This window comes from Lethenteron reissneri, chromosome 51 (genome assembly GCF_015708825.2).
Source record: "Lethenteron reissneri isolate LAM-NWPU_2019-01 chromosome 51, ASM1570882v1, whole genome shotgun sequence".
In the NCBI taxonomy this organism is placed as follows: Eukaryota; Metazoa; Chordata; class Hyperoartia; order Petromyzontiformes; family Petromyzontidae; genus Lethenteron; species Lethenteron reissneri.
The window spans coordinates 2,867,263-2,880,027 of record NC_083829.1 but is presented as its reverse complement, the minus strand read 5'-3'; the positions used below and the strand labels follow the sequence as shown (position 1 = coordinate 2,880,027).

Genomic DNA, 12,765 nt, shown 5'->3' with positions numbered 1-12,765 from the left:
GCTACCCGTACCCGGCCGGGTACGGGTACCCGTTTGCGACCCTGGTGCGGCCGGGTACGGGTAGGCCGTGAGTCACTGGTGAGTAACTGTCATTCATTTCATGTCTCTTCTCACAATTCAAGTTCCTAGAATCAACCCACCCGCGCCTGCAACGTGGCTTCATCCCAGAGGTCGCAATCGGGTACTCTATACCTATACCCTACCCGTACCCGGCCGCGTACGGCCGCGTACGGGTAGGGTACGGGTACGACCGGGTTCGGGTACCCGTTTGCGACCCTGGTACGGCCGGGTACGGGTACGGGTAAGGAATCAAAACCCGTTTGCGACCTCTGTCGTGCCGACTTAGAGGAAGCCCAGAATGCGCTCACGCGTTCACCAGCTGGCGGTGAGGCCACGAGCGGAGGTGGAATGATGAACTAATTAACTTTCTTTTTTTAACCAGGTAAGGAACCACTGAGCTATGTAGCTCTTTTTTTCAGAAGCGACCTGGCTCTCACAAATAATAGCTCGACAAAAATGTCTCATTGTCGCGTGGAATTGTCTTGCAGACAAATATTCGAAGCACGTGTTGTTAAATGTGGGGGCGTGGGAGGTGGGAGAAAAATCTACGCGACCACGGGGAGAGCGTGAAAACTTCAAATATACGGATATCGTCAGGGTCGAGATAGAACCCACGACCTCCTGTATACCAGGCGAGGTAGTTAACATCTCGCCACTGATCACAAAGATTGTGTCAATGGTTTCCATTCTTATGAAGCCGTATTCCGTAACAATCTTCAATTCGAAATGTGGAGGGGAAGAAACCCGAGGACCCGTTGACAACATCCACGCGACCACGGGGAGAGAGAGAGACACGCAAACTCCAAATATACAGCAGCAGGCGTCGGGGTCGAGATCGAACTCACGACCTCCTGTATACCAGGCGAGGTAGTTAACATTTCCTAACCACCGTGATGATGATGAGAGAGAGAGAGAGACACGCAAACTCCAAATATACAGCAGCAGGCGTCGGGGTCGAGATCGAACCCACGACCTCCTGCGAACCAGGCGAGGTAGTGACCACCTCCCTAGCCACCACGTTCGTACCGGGCGGCACAGACGCGCCAACCACGATCGCCAAAACCACGAGGAGGCAGTGATTAGACAGGGGGGGGGGGTGATTGTGCACGCTACCTCGAAGGACGCCGCGTCGCGGGTTCCTCCACCGCAGAGACGACTCGGGGTGGCTCGAAGGCTTCTCGCCAGCGACGACGACGGCTGCTGCTGCTGCTGTTCGCGTGCCACCAGCAGCGTGCCCTGGCAGCGCAGGCGCGTGGACATGTAGCGGGGAGTGCGGGCGCGCACGCCACCACAGCGCACTCCGCACGCGACTACTCACGGGACTCGGCCGACGCGCGAGGCGGGCTCCTGTCGGAGGAGGTGGGAGGAGGAGTTGGGGGGGAGAGACAAAGGCGGGTACACGTCGCTGTTACTCCTCACACCCCCCCCCCCCCCCCCATCTCCCGCACGCACGCAGAGCCTCGCGAAGCCGAGAGCGCATCGCGTCGTCAAACGGTGTCCTCCGTTTGGGGATGGCGCGGCCCGGCTCTCGCTTCCTCCACTCCACGCCGGGTACACGTGGCAGGTACACGTGGCAGGTACACGTGGCAGGTACACGTGGCGAGTACACGTGGCGAGTACACGTGGCAGGTACACGTGACAGGTACACGTGGCAGGTACACGTGGCGAGTACACGTGGCAGGTACACGTGGCGAGTACACGTGGCGAGTACACGTGGCGAGTACACGTGGCAGGTACACGTGACAGGTACACGTGGCGAGTACACGTGGCGAGTACACGTGGCAGGTACACGTGACAGGTACACGTGGCGAGTACACGTGGCGAGTACACGTGGCAGGTACACGTGGCGGGTACGGTACAGGTGGCAGGTACACGTGGTGGTGGCGATCGCCGTCGTCTTGACGATGCTCCTCAGTGGACTCTGCCAACCTCTCCCCTCGTCTCACTCTCTACTCCCCCTCCACGCACTCTCCTACCCTTCTCGTCTCACTCTCTACTCCCCCCTCCGCACACACTTTCAAACGTTCTTTTGTGCGTATTCTGTCGTGTGCATTATACTTATTAAAGCCGTCAGAGTTGTATGAACACACGACGCAACAACATGCATCCCATAGGCTTCATCATCATCATCATCGTCAGCCCTGATAGATCCACTGCTTGATGAAGGATCCCCATTGCTGCCTACATCTCTCATCATCCAGCGATGCAGAAAATCCACCCAGCTCGTGGACACACGCCGATTCCATCGCTCCGTCTCTGCGGCACGGGTCTTCTCGTTTCAATCCTTGGCTGTCGTTATTCTTGACCATCGGCAATGATTCCCTAAGAGCCACCATGTGTCCTACCCAAGCCCAACTTACTTCTCCTTAGAGTTTAAACGATGCTATTACCCTCGGTATGTTATCTAATGCACATGCTCATCTCTCTCTCGTTGTCTCTCAATGTGGCTCTATTATCAGAAGCGACTTGGCCACGAATGACATCTCAACCAAGAGGCTTGTCACATGGAAATTCATAGCAGGCACGCTTTCTAAACGCACGTTGATTCTAAATATGGAGGGGAAAAACCGGAGGACCTGGAGAAAAATCCACGTGATCACGAGGAGAGAGACACGCAAACTTCATACATACAAGCATTAGGGTCGGGATTAAACCCACGACCTCCCGTATGCCAGACGAAGTAGTTAACATCTCGCCACAGTAATGCCAAGCTTGCATCGCCGCATGCTTATGAAATGAAATAAACAGCAGAACACAAATATTTTTGTTGAAAACTATAACATGAAAGGAAAAGGTAATGGTAAAGTTGTAGCAATGAGGAGACACTGTCAGAATTGGGAATTAAACGTAGATATACACATATATATTCCCTTTACAGGCATGGTCATGTGTATAATCGGCACCTCAAACTATCACGGTTGGCTACGTACGGTGAGAAAGACGTTCAACATACACACACACGCAAACCCAAAATTGTTGAAAATCTAACGATGTCCACGGAGGAAGTGGGGCACGTGGGTGGGGGGAGGTCAGGGGGGGGAGTGGTGGCAGGTGGGTGAGTGGCACGACTGTGGCACCCACCTTGCCAAGGGCGCCGACATGTCTAGCCAGAGCTCTGGGCGATAATGAGGAGTTCATTGGTACGTCACAAAACACGTGCGTGCGAGGGACTTACAACTACTCTGTCATGAAAGTTACAGCCGACGTGACCGGGTGGCTTAGGGAGGTCAAGGCAATGAGCTGGCACCTGGGCAAGCCACGATTAAAAACCGGGTTCTCAAGTGTAGCGGAGCCGATGGCCACTAGCCAAGTCACCAATGACTCACACAAAATCCATTCTAATAAGTTTGATTGTAATCTTGATTTGAAGCTTTCGTGACTGCAGGAATCCATACTCTTTGGTTCTTTCGGTGAAGTCACGTGGGTAGAAAATTAATAGATCACGACGTTTCGATCGCTAACACAAGCAACCGTCATCAGGTGAGCCAAACACAGCAGGAGAACTGCTGACGTAGGAGAAAGAGAAGCTTCAACAAGAGGTCATTTATTATTTGGTTCTTTCGGTAAAGTCACGTAGAAATAAAATAAAATAAATAATAGCATACGACGTTTCGATTGCAACACAATCAATCATCACCAGGTACAAATGAAAGAGAAAACAAACCTAGTAAACTTATAAATATAATGCAATACAACACAGAGAGTCGGCTAACATTACAGTCAACACCCTGCCTGGTTGATTACGTGCTTCCAGAGATCGCTAACAAGAGGTTATTTAGGCTTTTGGTGGGCCCAACCCAAGGGTAAGTGGGCGGAGCTAGAGAAGGAATTTGTACGTAAATGTCATTAATTTGGCAAAATTATTCTGGCTCTGAAATTTAGAAAAATAATGGTCCCGCTGCCATGTGACAATCTCACTAGAGTCTGCGAGAAAGTTCGCCGCCCTTTGCTGCGTGACGGACAAAGAGGCGAAGATTTACAGAACACGTTCCGTCAAAAAAGTCTCTCCCCTTCAGCCGTTCCCCCTGACGCAAGCGATTCCGTCGCTCTGTGAGATTTGTCGAATGGATTCCTCACCCTCATGACAGTGCGATCGTGGCCATGCAAGCCAAGCTATGGACCGCGTAGTAAACCACCGGTGTCTGTACTGCTCCAACGGAGGAGGAGGAGGAACAGCAAAACCGCACAAACTCAAACTGCTGAAGCCCTCTCGTCGTGACCAGCAGACCTCGACATTGGCACTTCGCTCCATGAACATTCTCCTCCTGCTGCTGCTGCTGCTGCTATCGTGCACAAGGATAGAACCTCATGACGTGATGTCGATAGCAAACATTGGAATAAGTTATAAAAACAAATTATAATACCAAAAGTAAGTTGCCACCGTAATAAAAAGGCAACCAAATGGAGCGAGGACCACGACTTACTGGAGCGCGCTGACAATTTAAATAAATGGCCTAAGCAGTGTCGGGGTTTAATTCAATGATGTTGAAGATAAACTGCCCGTAATTACCAACAATAAGCGAGGCATCAAGGACATTTTCGAAAATTGTTTCGGCGGTTATTGGCTAATGCACATTAATGTGGAAATGAGCGGCAGAAACGTTTATATTCATTACTGTGCGGTAAAATAAAAAACTTTATATTGTCCACGCGGCAATATAAATGGATGCATTTATTGGCAGGTCACGCGTGGTGGGGTAAAGTGTGGGTGACTCCCACCTCTTCTAAGATGTGTGGCCAGGGTGAAAGGGGAGGTCAAAATGCCCCTCCGAGAGGGAGCTCTAGTGGAGGAATTTCCTTCGTTAGTGTCGTGAGTGAGCTATTTTAAAACATTTGTTTAAAATGTCAAGTAATATTTCAAATAATATTTGACATTTGCAACAAAAATCTGAGGGTTAGAGTTTGTGTCATTTTGCCTTTATGCTGGGCCAGGTGGCCTGGGGGGGGGGGGGTCTCTAACTTCAAAGATGTGACAATGGTACGTACTGTATGCTGAGCTTCTTTTGCGCCGTACGTAGCCAGCCGTGCTAATCGGAGGTGCGGCGGAAGGACAACAAACTAAACACAAAGACAGTTCTAATGATATTATTTTTCAATTTTGATTTAAAAGCGCATAGCTTCAGTGCCTTTCTCCTAAACCTCCAGCAGCTTCCTAACAGCTTCAGTAGCTTGCTAATAAGACAGCGATTGATCACGTGGATCAGTATCGATAAATTACACTGGTCAACTAAAAAAAATATTTTTTTTCTGGCCTGGACTTTTGCAGCTGTTTTAGACTAACTTCAGGGTGCTGATTCCAAAACTGATCTCAGATTTGCTCTATCACATCTCATTTTTATGCTATCGGCATACCCCATTTTCATTGATTTTACCCGAAATTAACTCTGTCACTTATGATTGCAAGTTGTTGCGAGTCAGTGACTGCTTTAGTGTTAAAATATGGTGCTTGCTGTATTTTTAGGATAGTGTGTTTATAATCTCATTTTATGTAGATATCCACATTTATTTAATATTTTTCTTCTGCAGTTTTTATTGAAAATGCAATATTTGATATCTCAAAAACCTGATGTGATAGACAAAAACTGATACCAGATTTGGAATCAGCACCCCAAAATTACCTTCAAACCGTTGGAATACCTTATGCAGAAAAAGTGTGTTGACCAGTGTTATTAGATCTCGCGATGCGTTCACCGAGCCGCACGTAAGGACGGACGTTGTCCTCTCCGTGGCGAATCGCAGGCACATGATGATCCGATATTTACATGAATTATCTTTTGCCCAACTAAATAAACGAACGTTCCTGAAACGTCATTTCAGACCAACCGCATTTCAGCCGGCGTTCATTTGAGCCGGTCACCAAAAATAAAACAAAAAAACACACCGCAGATGTATAATTATTATTTTTCTGGGGAGAAAAATTTTATTTCGTTTTAACCACAGATTTTATTATCCCACGGAACGAAGCCAAATTCTCCCCGAATGCCCCAGTGCATGATTGTTTTTTTTCAAACGCCCCTCGCCCTTTGTTAGTTGAAACCACTTTACGCTTCCTCGTGCATTTGAACAAAAAATAGAGCAGATGTATTAAATTCGTGCGGTGCACTGAACTGCCATGTACATCGCTTAATGGATGTTCACAAGAGGGAAGAAAGAAAGGGACAATGTTTGAGGTGTTTTTGGAGAGGTGGGTAATTGGCGCCCATGGGCTGGTCTCCATTAGAACGCCAAGACGTTCCGGCTGGCTTCGTGAGTTTGAATTCCCAGGGTTACCAGCTGACTGTAGCCCAAGTGTTTATTTTTTGGCATGTGCTCACATTTCCTGTACTTTGCCCTCCTTTCGTGGTGTTTTGTGTTGTGTTTGCTGTTGTCACGTTCTTACCGCGTGCCCCCACTGCACATCTGTAAAAAAAGGAGTTTCATAGCTCATCGGATTCCTCCTGCAGTCTAAAATAAAGATTCTGATTCTGATTTCATGACTTCCGATTCACCGGCAATCGATGGCAAAATGACTCAAAACAAAGAATTGTGTGATGCTCAGCCCCACTGGAGACATTGAGTGCCAGTGGTGCCAATTCCACATTTCTATGGCGAGGGTAAGTCTTTCCATAACGAGAACCACTGTTGACGTCCCTATAAGTGACACGAATCTAATAAACCTACAAGAGGGATAACGAACCGAATTAACCACTGACCATGAATTCAACTCTTGCGGTACATTTGCATTTGGACCACTGTGTAAACCCAACATTGGGGTGCGGTGGGGGGTGGCAAGGTGGTGGTGGAGGGATCAGATTCGGATCATGATGTTGGCCGTTGCTGGGAATGAACATCACCAGTTTCGTGGTGCAGTGTACCAACCGCTGCACCACTGCGCTGACATCTTCCGTGCCACAATAAAAATCTTGATCGTGCAACAATCTACAATTTACCCCACTGCCTATTCTCCCGAGCAATATATGAATTAAAAAATATTGCTTATGAATGAGCAGTGTTTTTTTTAGGCCTGACTTGAAACTGGACGAGATCGAAGTTGAATAAGATAAGAATGGAAACCATTGACAACATATCTGTGACCAGTGCCAAGCACATTGGTTGGTGGGACTGCCAGACGATGGAAGTCAAGGTGGCTAGGAGATGTTAACTATCTCGTCTGTTATACAGGAGGTCGTGGGCTCGATCCCGACCCTGACGATGCCTAAATATTTGGAGTTGGCACGTTCTCCCCGTGGTCGCGTGGATTTTTCTCCCTCCACATTTACAAACACGTGTTTAGATTATCTGGCTGCTATACAGTCCCACTTGACGATATGCCACTTTCGTTGAGATACCATTTGTGGCAAGGTCGGTTCTCCAAAAGAGCGATATAGCTCAGTGGGCCTTACCTGGTCAATTTTATTTTTTTAAATGCTTAAAAGGCTGCTAATCTTGGGTTGCATCTAAGTTCTACAGTTTGCATCCTTTGGGGACTTTTCTGTAGTGCGTGGCGTTTCTGAAAAAAAAACACTGCAGTTGACAGGCAATTAACACGGCTGTAAAAAAATTATGACAAAGCTATGGACGGCCAAATCAAATTGTCTGCGATGGCAGGGATGTCGTGCTGTCTACAACAAGTCAGCCTCACCTCCAATCACCGCGGCTGATGCGTAGCAGGTGGTGCTCTGAGACCCACGAGAATTTCTGTCTCTCGCAAATAAAATCCGCTGGCAAGAGATTTAAGTGCATGAAACGGGAATGCGATGGGGAAAAAAATACGTAAAAATAAAACTCGTAGAGAAACGGGCTTGCATTTGAGTAATTGTGTAATGATGAAAAACGTGCCAAACTGCAGAGTATTTCCATTTTCCCGATCGTGTGCATACAGTACGAATTATATTGCAGGAATGCAGTACGATTCAGACAGACGTAATGTGCAATTTTAAAAGATCTGAAAACTAATTCGAATTCAAAAGATAATTTAGCTCCGAAGGTAAGTGCATAGCCGTCACTTTTACCGCATAAATATAATATCTTACAGCCAATCGTGTGCAACTCAGGATTAAATCAGCAGCCATTACATAAACAACATTTTTTTTATAAGCAACACTCCCTTACACATTACACTGGTGGGCAAGAAGGCAAATGGCATCCTTTGGTTCAAGCACACTACTGCAGCAGATTTTAGCACAACAACAGCCACCATCCCCTACTAAGTAACGGTGATGTCACCACAGCGCCTGTGCCAGGCCAGGTGCACTTTGAGGCCACGTGAAGTGTTGAAGGCTCGCTGGCAGGAGGTCAAGGGACAGACCCAGGTGCCATGGGTTGACTGACTGAGATCACTGGCAGATGCACCACCTGCGCCCCCTACTCTGCCACCTTGCTGCGTCTTAGATATAAGCACACATGGCCTTGCTCCCAAGGGGGGTGCTTATATCCAGATGCAAATGTACAGTCCTCTTGACTATTTGTGATCATCAGCCATTCCACCTGAAACTTGCATCTCTTTAGATGCCATTGTTCTTTAAAGGTGCGTGCGATCGGGAACACGATTTGATCATCCTGACGCCAAAAAGCAAACAGTCACGGGGAGTTTGTCTTAAAACACATTGTTGTGTTGTGTGTGTGTTGACTTGAATGTTTTAGCGGCGCGGTAACCTCACGAGCTGCCCGCTCGCGTCCGTCTTGGCTCGTGCCGTTCAACCTGCACAGCCTCGTTTGCCAATCCACTGCTGGATGAGGGCCTCTACACCCCCACACCATGCTGCTCTTTGGGGTCAAACTACCACACCTTCTTCACGCTGGCCCGCGAGGCTTGGGAAAACTCTAAAACTTCTGTGTGTTTTAGCCCCACTGAGCTCTACAGAGCTTTTGTTTTTCAGAAGCGACCTGGCAATCACAAATGATAGCTCAACGAAAGTTCAAAGTGACGCGAAGTTGAATTTGTGAACCCCATGGCGAGAACTCACGAGACCAGGGTGACTTTCATTCGCAAAAGAGCACGTGACCTGTGTCACGTGGGGGGGGGGGCATAGACGGATTGCTAAAGGTGGGGGGCGCAGAAGCACAGTACAACAATGGATCTTGCATTGGTGAAGTAGACGGGGAGTTTAGAACGACAACAAATGTTGCTGCACTGCACCTCCACTGCGCCGGACGCCGACTGCACCTGTCTTTTTGCGAGAGGTGCGTGTGTGTCGAGTCGAACCCCTCGTCACGAGCAACCCTGTTCACGACTGATCGCTTAACCACGGGCCTCCGTAGAGCCCAATGTGTAGTGTATAGTGTAGTGTATCGTAGTGTAGTGTATAATGTAGTGTATCCATAGAGCCCAATGTGTTTGCTTACCGACCATTCCCCTGTTAATGACGGGCTGTTGTAGGTACGGTAAATATTAATCAATGCATTGATTAACCATATTTCTCTTTATAGTATGCGTTTATAATGTTGTTAGTATTAATAGCCATTGCTGAAATATTACAAAGTATGTTTTTTTAATGTAAAGGTGTAACTTTCGATGCTATCGGAACAAATGAAGCCTTTAACGCGTATTTCCTCTACTCGCTTAACAACCCAATCACCCAACGACCGCTTTCGTGGAACCAGTCACCGTCGTTAACAGGAGAGGGTTTATACTGTACGATGAACTTCTTTCGCACCATACGCGTTCGAACCGTGCTAATCGAGGGCAAGTGGTCACCCAACCCTAGCGATATCCAGGCTCAAAAAAAAAACCCTGCTTCGTTTACCGAGGTCTACGGCTTAGACCGGCAGGGCCACTGCCAAAATTGACGGCCTCCTTGAACGTTGAGACGAGAAGCCACAGCGCGCGGTTCTCCTTGGCCCCGGCGTGGAGATTGATAAATAATTAAACAATCGCCGCCGCGCCAATTACCGTACGGAGCTCGGGGAAAAAAAATGTTGGCAGGAACCTGATAATCCAATCCTTTATCTGGCGAGCCCGTTCGCTTCGGCCGGCCGTCCGAAGCAGAGCAAATGGCCATTTAATCCCTTTCAATTTGCTTAATTTAAACATCAATCCTGGGCTGGCACGAAATGCTTCCTTCCTGCCGATCCACTCCGGGGGGCCCCTCGGCGAGAGGCGAATTGGTCGGGCCCAATTTCTCGCACGCGGCACGCCGGACAACACGGAAAGGCGAGACCCCCAGCCTCCCAGCCAGCCGGCCACAGGAGCTGTTGTTGTTCCAAGCGAGCACTCCATAAATCTTGGGCGACAGTTTAAAATTAGCACTAATACAAGCCCATTAATCTCCACATCAGCAGACCCTTATTATTATTATTTAGCTTTTTTTGTTGTTGTGCCTCGGGCGCTCGCTCGGCCTAAAGTTGCCTCGCTCATTAGGGGACTCCGGGCGCAGGCGTGAGAGATGAAAACGTGACTTCGTGGATTTTTTTATTTTTTGCTGATGTTGCTGAACGCTGTTGCGGCTAGGTGCCAATTGAGTGGGCGGGGGTGGGAGAGATGTGTTTTGGAACCTTTGAGAACAAAACTCCGTTTTCCTCTAATGATGCCAATGTCTATCAGCGCGATGTGTTGTTAAAATGGCAGGAATTGTAGCGTAAAAAAATACATTCCAGCCATTCGCAATCCACCACTGGATGAAGGCCTCCCCATGCCATTCTATTTGTCATACTTCATCATGAATGAGGGTGGTGGGAGAGCAGGACTGGCTGTTATGTCACTCGCCACTGATGGGTATCGAACTCAGGTGGGTGGCCAGGTTCACAGTGCAGCTCAGTAACCACTGCGCCACCGCTCCACCTTGAATATGACATCGTTAAACAAAAAAGCCGAGATGCACCAACCGTGATGCCACCACCACCAGCCGAAAGCGACTGTAATGCAACCGATATGAAAGAGGGCAGGAATGATGACGATGACGACGATGACGACGATGACCAATATGATGATGATGACGACGATGACGATGACCAATATGATGATGATGACGACGATGACCAATATGATGATGATGACGACGACGATGATGACCAATATGATGATGATGACGATGACAAATATGGACGCGAAAGTTCTACCCCCAGTCGCATGGCGAACGGTCATCTCGCTCGTGCGTAAAGTCGCGTTCACTCCATTTAGGCGAAATGTATCGTGTGTCGCGCATCATCAGCGTGCCACTTGCGTTGAAGGGCCGACGCAGCGGCCGACGCTCCGTGCACGCGATCACGTTCGTTTGCTTGTGGCATTCTCGCCAAATATTATTCATAATATAAGTCTTTGGGTCAGATAGCGTTATTTATAGATGTGTCGTAACCCTCCACCACCCGACACGGCCAAACAGTAAAAAATGTGTCACGTTTTTCAAAGGACTAAATAATTCACTGCTTTAGCCCACCGGTGTGTTGAAGAGCGAATCAACATCATTTAAAATTTGAGTACGACGTTCCGCTGGTAATGACATCCGGCTTCATCGGCAGCACGAGCCGATCGATGATGCCGATCAACACCGCTGGATATCGATGCATCCACTGATGCCGATCAACGGCAATTAGATGCATCCGTTGATGCTGAGAAGTGCCGACCAACGCATATATCGACGCTGATGGATGCAGATCGATGCATCCATCGATGGCAATCAACGGCAATTGATGCAACCATTGATGCTGATCAACACCGATGGATACATCTATATGCCGATCGACGCATCTATTGATGCTGATCGACACCGATCGAATTATCTTTGGATGCCAATCAATGCCAATTCATGTTTCTATTGATGCCTATCAACGCATCTATCGATGCCGATCAATGCCACTTGATTCATCTATCTACTTGTTTGACTCGCGAGTCAAACAAGTAGGGCACCCGCGTCGTTGCGACGTCGCTCACGGTTGTTGCCCGCGCGAGATTGAACCATGAATTGTTCGGACAAAATTTGGCCACGCATTAATCGTGTGAGCCAAACCCCCCCCCCCCCGCACGCCCCCACACCCCCCCCCCCCCCCAACCTCGTTTGTGCTGGATGCAGGGATGCATAAGTCACTGGCTTAGAGCGCACAAGCGCTGACCCAGAGCCGTTATAATCATTGCGCACTAAGCCGATCAACCCACACAGCGTGCCTCCCCAGCACACACACACACACACAAAAACCCCTATCCGCCTCGATTCTTTATCGCTATAGACTACAGAGCGTGTGTGTGTGTCTTTGGCACTCGCGAACAGGAAATGATGGCTCCAACATTGTGTCCATGCCTCCTCATGGACATGGACAAATAAACAGATCAGCGGCGATTATTTGAAACGGTCTTAGCTCAACTCAGCCTTGAATCGGTACCTGGTGCCATTGTACAGAGAAAATCAACATCAGCACTGGGGAGACAAAGGTGGCCGGGCGTGGTTATGCCCACACGCCAACCTCTCGTCGTTTCGTTCTGGCCTGAACAACTCGCTCGTGAGCAACACTTACCCCAACAGGACTGACATTTCTACACGGGGACATCTCAGTCTTTGTGCTTGAATCGTGTGCCATGAGTCGGTGAGCGGTAGTGCAGCGGTAAGCGCCAGAGGTCGCAAACCGGTTTTGATTCCTTACCCGTACCCGGCCGCACCAGGGTCGCAAATGGGTACTATACACTACAGGCTGGGTACGGGTACCCGTTCCCTACCCGTACCCTACCCGAAATGAGTGACTAACGGTTACTCACCAGTGACTCACGGCCTACCCGTACCCGACCGCACTGCAAAC

At 48.8% G+C, this 12,765-nt stretch overlaps 1 protein-coding gene across 2 annotated transcripts in view; it reads right to left on the bottom strand.

Annotated features, from left to right (window-relative positions):
* The window catches only part of LOC133355625 (chemokine-like protein TAFA-2), a 124,957-nt gene that overhangs the window by 60,225 nt on the left and 51,967 nt on the right, over positions 1-12,765 (bottom strand). The window contains exon 2 of one of the 2 annotated variants that reach the window (XM_061572992.1): positions 1,174-1,407. In XM_061572992.1, the coding sequence (XP_061428976.1) occupies positions 1,174-1,320 (147 nt within the window). In that variant the 5' untranslated portion in view covers positions 1,321-1,407. Of the gene's footprint in view, positions 1-1,173; positions 1,408-12,765 lie in introns of those variants that run through there. The other variant, XM_061572993.1, reaches the window with a different exon arrangement.